The following is a 14,694-nucleotide window of genomic DNA, read 5'->3' on the forward strand; positions in this document are numbered from 1 at the left end:
AGTTGCATCCCTGAAAATGAATTATAAAGTGTCCTATCCACCTTACTGCCTCCTCTCCCACTCCCAATACACTTTAATTCCCTGACTGTCATCCCCATCTCACAATTCATTGACACAATCGGGGACTTGCCACACGCTCCCCAATTCATTTTACATTCATATCAAACATCTTTCTCCCCTGTTCATAAGTCCATTATAAGTCCCCCTTACTCCCATCCCAAACCTCTCCGCTGCACCTCTCCACCTCCGGGCCCCGATGCAGCTGCATTGGCTGTATGTCTGCTCCTGACAAACACTTGGCTCCTCTTGCAGCGGCTTACCTCCCAGAGAACAAAAGGATCTGACTTTTGGAAACTCAACAGGTCTGATCCCTTCCCTGACAATGTTGGGTGGGAGGCCCGAAGACTCTCGGTGGGTTTGGACCACTTTAGCAGAATGAGGGTCTTCAGGTTAGTGATTAGCTGTTGTCCAGCTCAAAACATGACTGGAGCTAGGGCAGAGACATTAGTGGGGGGATACGTTATACCTTAAGCTTTTGGTAAACATTTTCAATTGGCTAGACAATCCCTTCTATCAGCTGCCATTGATTTGAGGCTAAATTTTAAGTGTTTTTGGGGAGCAAGTTCTTGTCCCAGTCTTGACGACCGTATAGACAAATCCAATGCTGCAGATCAACTTTTCCAGTTATGGGATCAGTGAACATCTGCCACAAAATGGTCTACACCTGACATTTTCAGCCATCCACTATTTCAATAAAGCTGCACTCACGATAAAGTCCATACCATCACTGGAATAATGTGGAGCCAAGTTTCTATTGTTTTATATTTTTCATTTTTAGTAGGACTCTAGATTATTTAGCCAAGCGTGGAAATGCCCTATTTTGTGATCCTTGGCTGGGAGGTGGAAAAGGAGCTGGTATACATGTGACCACTTTGGACGCAAGCCTCTGCAGAGTTGAGCTTGGCTCCTGGTCACAGGTAAAATACATGGCTGCCTCCATGTCCTGCTCACTAACCTATTCCTATGTATATCCAAGAGGCTGTGATCAGATTCTTCCAGAATCCTTTCTAATGTGTTTTATAGTGGGGTCATCTGGTCTGGTAATTTTATGAAGGGCCCAATTTAATGCGCAACCATAATATCCCACGCTGGCACATGTGAAGTATGTAAATCAAACGCGAATGTGAATTATCAGCACAGATCAAGCATTTAAGCAATGTGATTAGGAGATCTGTTTTGTCTAATAGTCAATGAAGACACTTATAAAATCACACAATTGTGACTGTTACTAAAATGTACTGCCCTATAAAAGTTTCAATGAGACAATTTAAAGAGGGAAAAAAAAAAGATTCACAAAGAAACCAGTCGTGCGCATCACTCAATGATTGGATACTCGGACTGATAAATTTCACTGTGGGCCAAGAGCATTGGTATGTGGACCTGGGCAGGGCAGTAAACGCAGAGTATAAAACGATCTGATGTACTACTGAGGTAAAATAAAGTAAATGACAAGCTAGAAATGTATATCTGCCCTACACAAACCCTGGTCACAAAGGGTTCTGTACCTCACTGCGGAGCGTATGTCGGTTTTGAAACATGGCTGCTCCTGTGAACACTCATGCAGGACCTTCAGATGAACGTTCCATCGTTGGTTAGCCTTCTGAAACCTTATAATTGCCTTGTGCTATTAAATTTGAGAAAATCATTAACTACAGTATGAGATCAGGTTCATACAGGGGACTTGTGCATAAGATAATGGACCTCTGTTTTCCTGTGTTCTTCTAGCCTCTTCAATAAAATTGGTGGAGTAACAAGAAGCTAAAAATAGTCAGGGGGAAATCTGTTGGGGTACTTAAGGGGAAGATTCTTCAGGAAACACCAGGGTGTTTGCGGTTTTTTTTTTCCTAACATTTCCTGTGCATTTGGGGTGTCTTTGTTTCACTGGTGTCTTACAGATATAGTTGGATCGTTTTCATTGACTTTTGTAGTGTAAAGTATAAATCCTCTTCAATGAGGAAACCAACCAAAGAATGGTTAGGTCATTTTATTTAACCTTTTGACATCTTCAGAGACCTTAAAACATTTACAAGATGTTCATCCTCTTCTGTTTAGGGCTTTTTCAGGCAGTTTTTGGAACAGCATCTGCCTTAAAGACCATGTGTCCACATACATGGGGATATTGAGTAAAGCTAGGTTCACACAATGTTTTTCCTACAGACAGTGGCCCAGTCGAGGCTTGCGTCCAAACCAAGTCTTGCTGTCACCTCCAAGAGGCATATACAGCTGAAAATGAAGCACAGTGGCCCCCATCTATCGTACATTATTCTAGTCAATAGCCCAATCTGTGCAAACGACGAAATCCCATTTTGTGGGAGTGTTTGGATGTAAGCCCTAACTGAACCACTAACTGTAGGAGAAAATGCTTTGTGAACCCAGCCTAAGACTCCGGTCACATCCAATTTCTTCGTTAGGTTCACAGCTTTTCCAGCACATATGCCAAATATACTCAACATCTGTAGTCTGCTGCCGTTGCTTATAATGTTCTAAAACACAAACTTTATTTTTACTTTTTGAAATCTACAATGTGAAATGTGTACGAGCCAAAAACACTTGGTTATAGATTTGGAAACTCTTAGGCTTCTTTTACGTCCCGTTTTTGCTGTCCCTAAAGATTTCGATGGGGCTGCAATAATTTCACTGTGCGCCATATAGCCATGAGGGCTGTATTTACGGCCATGATAAAAGATCGAGCCTGCTCGATCTTTCACAGCTTACGGACACGGCCCCCATTGTAAATCAGTGGGGCCACAAAAGCAACTGAAGGTTGTTTTTGCAGTGCACCGTGACTTCCAGTTTTGCGGACTGCCGTTTTTTTGTTCCAATACTTTTGCTACAGTATTGGGAACCTGAAAACTGATCCGCAAGCTTTTTGCGGTTCGTTATTGCGGCAAACCCTGAAAATTGCGGCAATAGCCTTACCCTTGCTGGGGTTTTTTTGGTTATGTGCACACGTTCAAGATTTCTAGCAGAAATTTCCTGAGCAAAACCGGACATTTTCTGCAAAAAATCCGCATGCGTTTTTACCGCGGTTTTTTTTTTTGCAGATCTTTCCGGAGATTCACAATGCAATAATATATTGAAAAATCCGCAAAATTAATGAACATGCTGCGTTTTTTACCGCAATGCGTTTTTTTTGTTGAGAAAAATCGCATCATGTGCACAAATGTGGAATGCATTCTAAATGATGGGATGCATAATGTATGCTTTTTTTGTGTTTTTATAGCTAAAAAACACAAAATCTGCAATGTGCGCACACAGCCTAAAAGTAGCCTTACACGTAAGCCCATTTCCTGTACTGGTTCACTATTACAAGCGAAGACTGTCTTGAGGACCACTCACTGTGTTCACTTGAAAACCTGCATGGCAGGAAATGCAAAAAGCTGTTTCCAGGGCAGGTTGCCTGGTGGTCCTAGACACTGGTCATTGAGGTTCTAACGGGTTTCTAGTACAAGGGGAATGAGTGGCTAGCTGGATCTTGCTTTAATGTGTACCTGACAGCTGGTGCTTACTAATCCACGGGCAGCAGGTATCTTTCACTGAATTGCTGTTTCAGAGAACTGTGCTTTCCTTTAGCAACAGCAGTAGTGTGCTGTGCTTAAGTCGGAGGTGGATCCCCAACTTTTTCTCCCGCCTGCTGCCAGGTCTGACTGGTCTCCTGCTATAGGCGCACGTAAGCATTGACCTGTCATTCCAGGGGGGCAGGCAATGAGGAGCTGCTGGACATTTGCCTGCTCAAATAGTCTACAGTATAGTCTCCTACAGCTATTTTAAAGTTTTTCTGAAATTCTGCAGTGTTTGAATCCTAGGTGGTGGACATCATACAGCCAGTGCCTGATGCATACTGCCCAATCCACAGACTGCATGTATCAGCTGCCAGGTTCCCTTATGTTTGGACTTTAAACTCCACTAAATGTGTGTGCTTCCCCCTTTTATTTAACGTCTAGATACAGAATGTCTTCCTCCCAGATAATTTGCAGAATGGATGAATGTTGATCTCTAGTTGCTTCTCCATAGTGGTACTGGGAGATCTGTTCTGTATAAAGTCTCTATTTTTTTTTTTTCTTAATCCTAAGGTATGGCATACGTCCTGAACATGTCATCATATACGGCCAGAGTATAGGAACTGTCCCATCTGTGGATCTTGCTGCTCGATACGAAAGTGCTGCTGTGATTCTTCACTCTCCGTTGACCTCTGGGATGAGGGTTGCCTTCCCAGACACAAAGAAAACCTATTGTTTTGATGCATTCCCCAAGTAAGTAATCTTGTGCTTTTACTATTTTGCCTATACTTGCGCTCTCTGGTTTGTGTGACCAACAGTGGTCGGAACAATTACGGCAATTTGTGGGCAACCATTGGTGAGCACCCAGTAACGTCAGACAAATTGGCTCTCAAGGTTGCGAAGCTCATGCATCTTGGTAGTCTTTTCCCAGAATATAGAAGAAATGTAAACTCCATTTAATCCTACATAATGCAAAGGGTGAAAGCTGCAGCAAATCTCCTGCAGTTCCTCAAAGAAACATGTGCAAGCCACTGAGGAGACTTCTGCTGCAGATGTCCCACAAGGTGGCTCCTGCAACTGAAAAATGTTTTCCATTTACCGTATATACTCAAGTATAAGCCCCCCTAATTTTGCCCCAAAAAAATGGGAATACTTAATGACTCTAGTATAAGCCTAGGGTGGAAAATGCAGCAGCTACTGGTAAATGTCAAATATAAAGATACCAATAAAAGTAAAATTAATTGAGACATCAGTAGGTTAAGTGTTTTTGAATATCCGTATTGAATCAGGAGCCCCATATAATGCTCCATACAAAATACACCCCATAAGATGCTCCATATTAAAATATGCCCCTTGTAATGCTGCACAAAGGTTAATAATGGCCTCATAAGATGCTCCACAGATTATGTCCCATAAGATGCTCCACACATTATGCCCCATATTCTGTTCTGCGATTTTAAAATAAAAAAAAATCACATACTCCTCTCTTCGCTCAGGTTCCCCGGCACTTGCGATATTCACCTTCCCCATTCAGTGGAGCTGCACGCTGCTTTTTCCATCCTCTGCAGTGACTGTTCAGGCAGAGGGTGGCACGCACACTAACTACGTCATCACGCCCTCTGACCTGAACAGTCACAGCCAGAGGACAGAAGACAGAGCGGCGCTCAGTGGTGGATCGGGGAGAGGTGAATATCGCGCAGTGCTTACACTCCCCCGATATACTCACCTGCTCCCAGCGCGGTCCCTGGCAGTCTTACTGTCAAATGGTCTCAGGGAGCCGGCGGCATCTTCCTGTGTTCAGCGGTCACGTACTGCTCATTAAAGTAATGAATGTGTCCATATTCATTACTTTAATGAGCGGTACCACGTGACCGCTGAACACAGAGCTGCCCGGAGGCCATCTGACATGTAGGGACCGCGCCAGGAGCAGGTAAGTATGTGACAGCCGCCGCTCCCCCTCCCCCACAACAACTCAAGTATAAGCCGAGGGGCACTTTCAGCCCAAAAAAGTGGTCTGAAAAATCTCGGTTTACACTTGAGTATATATGGTATCTGAATTATGACTTTGGCAGCAAGTATGTTCTTTTCTGTAAGTTCCAGCCCGATCAATGGGGCAGCTGCAGAGATATCTGCAGTGTGAATCCACCCTAGAGCTGAAATACATAGAATAGGTCCATCTTGAGACTTGAATGGTTTGTTACCTGGTGGGACAGTTGTATCAAAATGCTACCTAGGCTGGTGTGCATGCTTTTATTATGCAGAGCAATGGGCCAGATGTACGATTGCTTAAAGGTACCTTCACACTGAACGATATCGCTTGCGATCCGTGACGTTGCAGCGTCCTGGCTATCGATATCGTTCAGTTTGACAGGCAGTAGCGATCAGGATCCTGCTGTGCCATCGTTGGTCGGTGCAGAAAGTCCAGAACTTTATTTCGTCGCTGAACTCCCTGCAGACATCGCTGAATCAGCGTGTGTGACGCCGATTCAGCGATGTCTTCACTGGTAACCAGGGTAAACATCGGGTTACCAAGCGCAGGGCAGCGCTTAATAACCCGATGTTTACCCTGGTTACCAGCGTGAACGTAAAAAAAAAAACAAACACTACATACTTGCCTTCCGCTGTCTGTCCCTCAGCGCTGTGCTTCTCTGCACTGTGAGCGCCGGCCAGCCGGAAAGCAGAGCACAGCGGTGACGTCACCGCTGTGCTTTCCGGCCGGCGCTCAGTCAGTGCAGAGAAGCACAGCGCCGAGGGACAGACAGCGGAAGGCAAGTATGTAGTGTTTGGTTGTTTTTTTTTTTAAGTTTACGCTGGTAACCAGGGTAAACATCGGGTTACAAAGCGCGGCCCTGCGCTTAGTAACCCGATGTTTACCCTGGTTACCAGGGGACCAGCATCGTTGGTCGCTGGAGAGCTGTCTGTGTGACAGCTCTCCAGCGACCACACAGCGACGCTGCAGCAATCGGGATCGTTGTCTGGATCGCTGCAGCGTCGCTAAATGTGACGGTACCTTTACTCTTTTCGTATTCTAGGATTTGCTCATCTTGATTATGGCATATGGGGTCTTATTAAACTTGGTGCATCAGTGTCTAAAACTGGTGGCAAAAACAAACCGTGGTAAATGGTTGTGTATTTTTTTTTTTTTTTTTTTTTTTTTTTTTTTTGCAGTTTTCAAGCTAAACTGCAGTTACGCTGCAAAATGGTGAACAAACGTTAAAGACACTCGTTTGATCATTATCTTGCCATGTAAACGGGCTGCTGATCAACCGCTCAACAAGCAAATTGCTAGTTCTTTGGGTGAAATGATCTTCTGTACAGCATAAAAGCTCATTGTTCTCGGCGATGCATTGTTCTGGGTCTCACACTGCTGAGAACAGCGGCTGCCTATTCTAGTATACTTCGCTCAGTGTGCATCCTTTACTTTAAATGCCTGCTTACACAGGCAGACCAAACAGCCCATAGGTAAGTTTACCAATTAGCTGTTGCATCGTGCCACCGGTCGGTCCATGGGTCGCATAGCCTGACATTCCTAAACACAAATGCTTCTAAATTCTGATACAACCTCAAGACAGGTGGAGTAACCTTAGTAAATTTGCCCAATTAGTCCCTTTTGACTATATAAAACCTTAGTAATGAGGACTGCCAGACCATACCCCATATGTTTCCTTTCATGTCCCAACTCATGATTTTATTTGCGTGCTGCCAACCCTCACTTTGGGGTCTTGTTTACTGAGGGGCTGTTTGCTATTGTTCACCCATTTAGAAGTAGTCTGTGATGATCCTTGTCTGGCTCTTGACGAGGGATTCTTTCTATGTGAAGTTGCACCTTTTCTGATAATCACATTTGAGCTTTTGTAGGATATTGTACAAAAGCATTTAGTCACATTGCATCAGGTCAGTCATATTAATTTTGTATTCCTTAAACTATATTGTGTTTTTTCTTTTTTCTTTTTTTTTTTTTTTTCTTTCTTGCAGCATTGACAAAATTTCCAAAATCACTTCCCCAGTACTGATAATCCACGGCACGGAAGATGAAGTCATTGACTTTTCACATGGCCTGGCCCTGTTTGAGCGTTGCCAGAGGCCGGTGGAACCGCTATGGGTGGAAGGAGCTGGACACAACGATGTGGAACTCTATGGGCAATACCTTGAGCGATTAAAACAGTTCGTCACACAAGAGCTAGTAAATTTGTAACTACTTTCTTTGTAAGAGAGCGTATTCTCCCTACGGCAATGGAAAGTTTGCATCAAGTTTCACGACAATGCTTTGCAGCTCTCCTGGGCCACCAAAGGGTTTCACCGACCATGTTTCGATTTTTCTTTGCTGGACTGTGAGCCATAAGTTTTTTTTTTTTTTTTTTTTTGTTTGTTTTTTTAACCTGAAGGTCTGTTTGCAAATTATGTTGGTTGCCTTAACAGATGTACAGGTAATGTGATGAAGGGGATGTTCCCTTGGGGACGTTTTCTCCAATGTTGTAACTGCCCCAGTCTCAGATTCCACACTACCATTTGATAGAAGCCTTTGTGCCCCCTTTTTTTCTCTGGCTATTGAGGATACAGAATTAACCAGTGGACAAAACTCTCATCATTGAGGTGAATAACCCTGACTGGGCATCCCCTTTAATACCAGTAATGAAGATTTTTATACCAGTATTAAAATGTGCAGTCAGGCTTCTGTACTTTAATAGGCCATTTTTATATCTACAACTTCAAGATGTGCGCTCTTCTGCGTCACCGAGAATTCCTCGAATAATCTGCTCCTGGTAACGAAAGGCACGCCATTATGTACTGTTGGACTAATCGTTATTGCATTTTCCTGCATCATGTGCACAGGGTCCGCTCCTGACAAATATTTGGTGGGCATTTAAACCTATTATTTTAAAGGTCTGTTGAAATTCTGGGCATATTGCACGAGTAGAATATTGCTGCCATTTAATTTTCTTTTTTGCCCTTTCCAGCGTGATTAAGCAATGCAAACTTGTATCTGCTGGTCTGTTCTGCACTGATCTGTGATATCTCGGAGTGCCAGGATGAACTGTCCCAACAGCCTGCTTAGTTACAGATGACACACTTCATGCATGGAGTCAATTACCACTAATGTCCAAACTTACTTGAGAGGGTATGACTGCTGGATGAGGGAGCATCCATTTACAATGGCCTGATTGCACTTTTAAGCAGGATGTACAGATGAAGTAACCCAAACCTATCTACTCTTCATTACATTGATAATATCCCTGGTAAAGTCCCTTATTTTCTGTTCTACAGGCCTTAGACGAAGTAGAAGGTCTTGTTTTAAGATTTGGTCCCTGTAATGGCAGAACACTCCGTGGATCAAGTGATATACAGTAGTCTCTCTTCTGTAGACTCGCTTGGCCAAGATCTCCAAATTCAGTCAGGGGTTTCTGGTGTTTCCTTTTGGGCTGGAATCCACAAATGCTAAAATGGCCCTTTGTTTTTCTTTTTTCTTCAATTATTACATATTCTTTCCTCCTCTCCCTGCTTGTGAACACTCGTAAAGCAGATTGTTTTTGTCCCTTGTACTTTGACAAAAGTTGACCTCAACGAACACAACTGTAAAACTCTGCCATGGTTGGTGTTGCTGCAGTCGTTGCAGACTTGGGTTGAAACCTTTTTGCACTGCGAACCAACGCAATGGGAAGCTGCTGCATGTCTAGCAAATGCTGGGGTGGCAAATGTCACCATTTCTGATACCACTGACCATTATCCAGGCAATGCTGGAGATCCGTTCAGGTAGATCACTCTTGAAGCGCAAGAGCTCCTTTTGTAGACATCACTGACCATTCTAACAAGACTTTGTAATAGATTTTTGCAAAGTGACTGCATTATTCAATAAATGATGAGCGATGTTTATAAACTCTTTTTTTTTTTTTTCATATCACTTTACAAAGCAATGTTTTGACTTTTTCTATTGACAGAAAAATGTTTTGTTGTATTTTTTTTTTTTCCATTAAGTTGCCTGTCCTTCAATTTGAGTTTGCTTAAAGTATTGATGATGAATGCAACTAAAGTACAATGTAATGATATGTAGTACAGTTTGTGAATGGATAATACACTGTGGATACATATAAAGGCCTTATTTAGTGTAGTAATTGTTGTGGCTCTCTGGGATTGTATACAGTTTAATCATATATTATACAGAAATGCATTGGTTTAGATGTTACCCAGTAAAATCTATAATGACTCTGCTTCAGTTGTATTTCTAAGCATTGCGGTGTTCAGACTGCAAATGGGCCGCTTGCTATAAACCAAAAAACGGGCTCCTCATAGATCTTAATTGGCAAGGCCATCGTTAATGCTCCCGAATACACACTACTGCTCCATGCACACAGGAGAACCCTATTCTCTTGGTTAGTAGAGCAGGTCACCGGGCCATACACGTAAGGTCAGGTTCACGTGACTCTTCAGTCCCTATTGGTGTCTGTGGTCAATTGTGCAACAATCAGGCTGTTCAGATGAGTTTTCACATGCACGTATGGAAAAAAAAAAAAAAAAAATTTTTCAGCATGCTGTATTCTCCCATATTTTTGTGGGATTCCCATCAGATCAGGTGGAGAACACGTGATTTTTAACAAACATATTGTAATTCTTAACTGTATTTGGCCTATAAAATCACTGCTGATAAACTATTACAGGAAATTGGACTCTAGATTTTCTGGCTGAAAATTGGATTATTTTAATATACTCATGTGAACATGGCTTAAAACTCCAACACAAGTGTTTGTCAACAGGGAGACGGGAGAAAGCTGCTGCTGGACAACTCTGGCAGGGGCTTCTCACCTGACAAAGGCTTGATCGTTGCCATTCCAATGGCCCGACTCTCCCCTCAGGCATTATTATGGATGGGTCTCATACATTTCAGCCAATCCAACAGGGCTGCCTTACCATCTGCCTCTTATCTTGTGTATGAGGTCTCCAGTAGTCGGAAAGCCACAGTCCTAATTGCCTTGGTGCAGCCTAGGTGGTGATAAAGAGTTGTAAAAAGTACTTTAGTAAGCAATCCATATGGGTAAATGGATAGAATGTCCAGAAACTAGCCTTAAGGGGATTTCCCATAAACAAAGTTTAATTTTAAAGTATATTTTAATTAATAGATCCTGGAATAATAACTTCCATAATTGGATGGTAAATAAAATGTTCCTGTGCTGAGATAATCTTATACATGTGCCCCTGCTGTGTACTGTGTAATGGCTGTGTCTGACCATGCAGGAACATGGTCTGATCATATCACAGCTCCTGGGCAGGAAGCAAGAAGAGAGTATACAGACATTAAAGCAGGGGATCACAGCTGATATATATTTTTTTTTTACGTAAAGCATTTCCCTGCCTGAGGCAATTTCTTTTTTAATTTTTAAAACAAAGAAATAATTATTTGCGATCCCTTGCTGTAATGTATGTAAACCCTTTTGCTTCCGCCCCTGCCCAGGAGCTGTGGTGTGATCAGACCATGTTCCTGAATGGTCAGACAGTCATTACACAGTACGGGCACATTTATAAGATTCTCAGCACAGGAACATATCTAATTGTGGAATTTCTTGGAATAATATCAATTAAAATCTTAGTCATGGGGAAAACACATTTAAGATTGTAAACTGGCGCCATAGACAAAGATACCAGATTAGTACAAACCATGAGTCAAAGGTCCATAGTGATCCATATTAATCGTCCATGCTCATTTTAGATGTTCGGGATTCCTCGTACGCAAAAAGTCAGTTTGATCTGTGTTGGCAACAGTTTATCATCAGTTTTGCATGAATGAGATGTTTCTCAAGCTTCAATCAAACTGTTCATGAAAAATGGACATCTGTCGTCCTCTCTCCCACCTCACCCCTTAGGCCCATAGATTCATTGATGAGTTTGTCAACACTCTGATTAATAGCCAGATGTAGTGATGAGGGAGCGTGCGTGGATAAGGTGCTGTCTGAGAGTGCTTGGGCTAATAGAGAGTATTAGAGCGCACCAACGATAATGTCACGTCCCTGTGGCTACAGTTCTCGTGGCTGTACGACGACTACAGGTCCTTCTCAAAAAATTAGCATATAGTGTTAAATTTCATTATTTACCATAATGTTATGATTACAATTAAACTTTCATATATTATAGATTCATTATCCACCAACTGAAATTTGTCAGGTCTTTTATTGTTTTAATACTGATGATTTTGGCATACAACTCCTGAAAACCCAAAAAACCTGTCTCAATAAATTAGCATATTTCACCCATCCAATCAAATAAGTGTTTTTTAATAACAAACAAAAAAAACAACAAATAATAATGTTCAGTTATGCACTCAATACTTGGTCGGGAATCCTTTGGCAGAAATGACTGCTTCAATGCAGCGTGGCATGGAGGCAATCAGCCTGTGACACTGCTGAGATGTTATGGAGGCCCAGGATGCTTCAATAGCGGCCTTAAGCTCATCCAGAGTGTTGGGTCTTGCGTCTCTCAACTTTCTCTTCACAATATCCCACAGCTTCTCTATGGGGTTCAGGTCAGGAGAGTTGGCAGGCCAATTGAGCACAGTAATACCATGGTCAGTAAACCATTTACCAGTGGTTTTGGTACTGTGAGCAGGTGCCAGGTCGTGCTGAAAAATGAAATCTTCATCTCCATAAAGCATTTCAGCCGATGGAAGCATGAAGTGCTCCAAAATCTCCTGATAGCTAGCTGCATTGACCCTGCCCTTGATGAAACACAGTGGACCAACACCAGCAGCTGACATGGCACCCCACACCATCACTGACTGTGGGTACTTGACACTGGACTTCAGGCATTTTGGCATTTCCTTCTCCCCAGTCTTCCTCCAGACTCTGGCACCTTGATTTCCGAATGACATGCAAAATTTGCTTTCATCAGAAAAAAGTACTTGGGACCACTTAGCAACAGTCCAGTGCTGCTTCTCTGTAGCCCAGGTCAGGCGCCTCTGCCGCTGTTTATGGTTCAAAAGTGGCTTTACCTGGGGAATGCGGCACCTGTAGCCCATTTCCTGCACACGCCTGTGCACGGTGGCTCTGGATGTTTCCACACCAGACTCAGTCCACTGCTTCCTCAGGTTCCCCAAGGTCTGGAATCGGTCCTTCTCCACAATCTTCCTCAGGGTCCGGTCTCCTCTTCTCGTTGTACAGCGTTTTCTGCCACATTGTTTCCTTCCAACAGACTTACCATTGAGGTGCCTTGATACAGCACTCTGGGAACAGCCTATTTGTTGAGAAATTCTTTCTGGGTCTTAAGCCCCCGTCTCACATAGCGAGATCGCTAGCGAGATCGCTGCTGAGTCACAAGTTTTGTGACGCAACAGCGATCTCAGTAGCGATCTCGCTATGTGTGACACGTACCAGCGATCAGGCCCCTGCTGTGAGATCGCTGGTCGTGTCGGAATGGCCTGGGCCATTTTTTGATCGTTGAGGTCCCGCTGACATCGCTGAATCGGCGTGTGTGACGCCGATTCAGCGATGTCTTCGCTGGTAACCAGGGTAAACATCGGGTAACTAAGCGCAGTGCCGCGCTTAGTAACCCGATGTTTACCCTGGTTACCAGCGTAAAAAAACAAACAGTACGTACTTACATTCAGCTGTCTGTCCCTTGCCGTCTGCTCCTGCACTGACTGCTGGCCGTAAAGTGAAAGTGAAAGCACAGCACAGCACAGCGGTGAGTCACACAGCGGTGACTCACCGCTGTGGCTGTGCTCTGCTTTCACTTTACGGCCAGCAGTCAGTGCAGGAGCAGACGGCAAGGGACAGACAGCTGAATGTAAGTATGTACTGTTTGTTTTTTTACGCTGGTAACCAGGGTAAACATCGGGTTACTAAGCGCGGCCCTGCGCTTAGTTACCCGATGTTTACCCTGGTTACCGGGGACCTCGGCATCGTTGGTCGCTGGAGAGCGGTCTGTGTGACAGCTCTCCAGCGACCAAACAGCGACGCTGCAGCGATCCGGATCGTTGTCGGTATCGCTGCAGCATCGCTAAAGTGTGACGGTACCTTTACCCTCTTGCTTGAGGGTGTCAATGATGGCCTTCTTGACATCTGTCAGGTCGCTAGTCTTACCCATGATGGGGGTTTTGAGTAATGAACCAGGCAGGGAGTTTATAAAAGCCTCAGGTATCTTTTGCATGTGTTTAGAGTTAATTAGTTGATTCAGAAGATTAGGGTAATAGGTCGTTTAGAGAACCTTTTCTTGATATGCTAATTTATTGAGACAGGTTTTTTGGGTTATCAGGAGTTGTATGCCAAAATCATCAGTATTAAAACAATAAAAGACCTGACAAATTTCAGTTGGTGGATAATGAATCTATAATATATGAAAGTTTAATTGTAATCATTACATTATGGTAAATAATGAAATTTAACACTATATGCTAATTTTTTGAGAAGGACCTGTACACAGGTAGGGATTGCTTCGAACAAGGCCTCTCTGCACGTGTTGTGACTGCTGCACACCAGCGACACACATCGGTGGGGATGATTAGCACTCGCGCATGCTCGCTCATCACTAGGGCATGGTGTTTTGGTCTGCCACACTAGCTCTTGGGGTCTGCTGTAATATTGAAGAGCTAGTTTTCCTTTGGGGAGGTATATCCTAACCTTAGCACCTGTGTCTCATAGAATTGGTCATAATACCTATAGCCTCTAAAAATTAAAAAACATTACATAAGGTTAATTATGATTTCTCATGTGAAATAATAAAGGTATACCAGAAAAAAAAGCACTCTTGCTATAGATCAGGTCCTGATAAAACAAATGTACATAACTTTATTTTTTAATGGGACAAGCCTATTTCCTGGTCCACAGGCAGAGCCCAGTGTGATCTGGGGCTAGAGAATATTTTTTTGGCTGTGTGATCAACTGATTTTAAGAACGCTTATGGGGATCGGCTGGGAAAATTTTCACTATACACATACAACAGTGTCAACATCGACTAGAAATGTACGAATATCTCCACCACCTTCTTCAATTTATGCCATGAAGCATTTGGAAGATTTTCACTTTTGTTCAAAGTGAAAAAGGTATGTGGCCACTGCAAAAAATCTGCTCCACAGGTATGAAAAAGGTTTTCGGAATGTTCTTGGAATTTTGGAAGCATTATTGCAAGGCAGTTAAAACAAAAAAAAAAATGT

At 43.1% G+C, this 14,694-nt stretch overlaps 1 protein-coding gene across 2 annotated transcripts in view; it reads left to right on the top strand.

Annotated features, from left to right (window-relative positions):
- ABHD17B (abhydrolase domain containing 17B, depalmitoylase) overlaps positions 1-9,766 on the top strand; it is a 30,142-nt gene extending 20,376 nt beyond the window's left edge. For both annotated transcript variants that reach the window (XM_069763475.1, XM_069763482.1), the window contains exons 3-4: positions 4,134-4,313; positions 7,536-9,766. In XM_069763475.1, the coding sequence (XP_069619576.1) occupies positions 4,134-4,313; positions 7,536-7,755 (400 nt within the window). In that variant the 3' untranslated portion in view covers positions 7,756-9,766. The remainder of the gene's footprint in view (positions 1-4,133; positions 4,314-7,535) is intronic.
- The last annotated feature ends 4,928 nt before the right edge of the window (positions 9,767-14,694 follow it).

This window comes from Ranitomeya imitator, chromosome 1, assembly GCF_032444005.1.
Source record: "Ranitomeya imitator isolate aRanImi1 chromosome 1, aRanImi1.pri, whole genome shotgun sequence".
NCBI classification, from domain to species: Eukaryota; Metazoa; Chordata; class Amphibia; order Anura; family Dendrobatidae; genus Ranitomeya; species Ranitomeya imitator.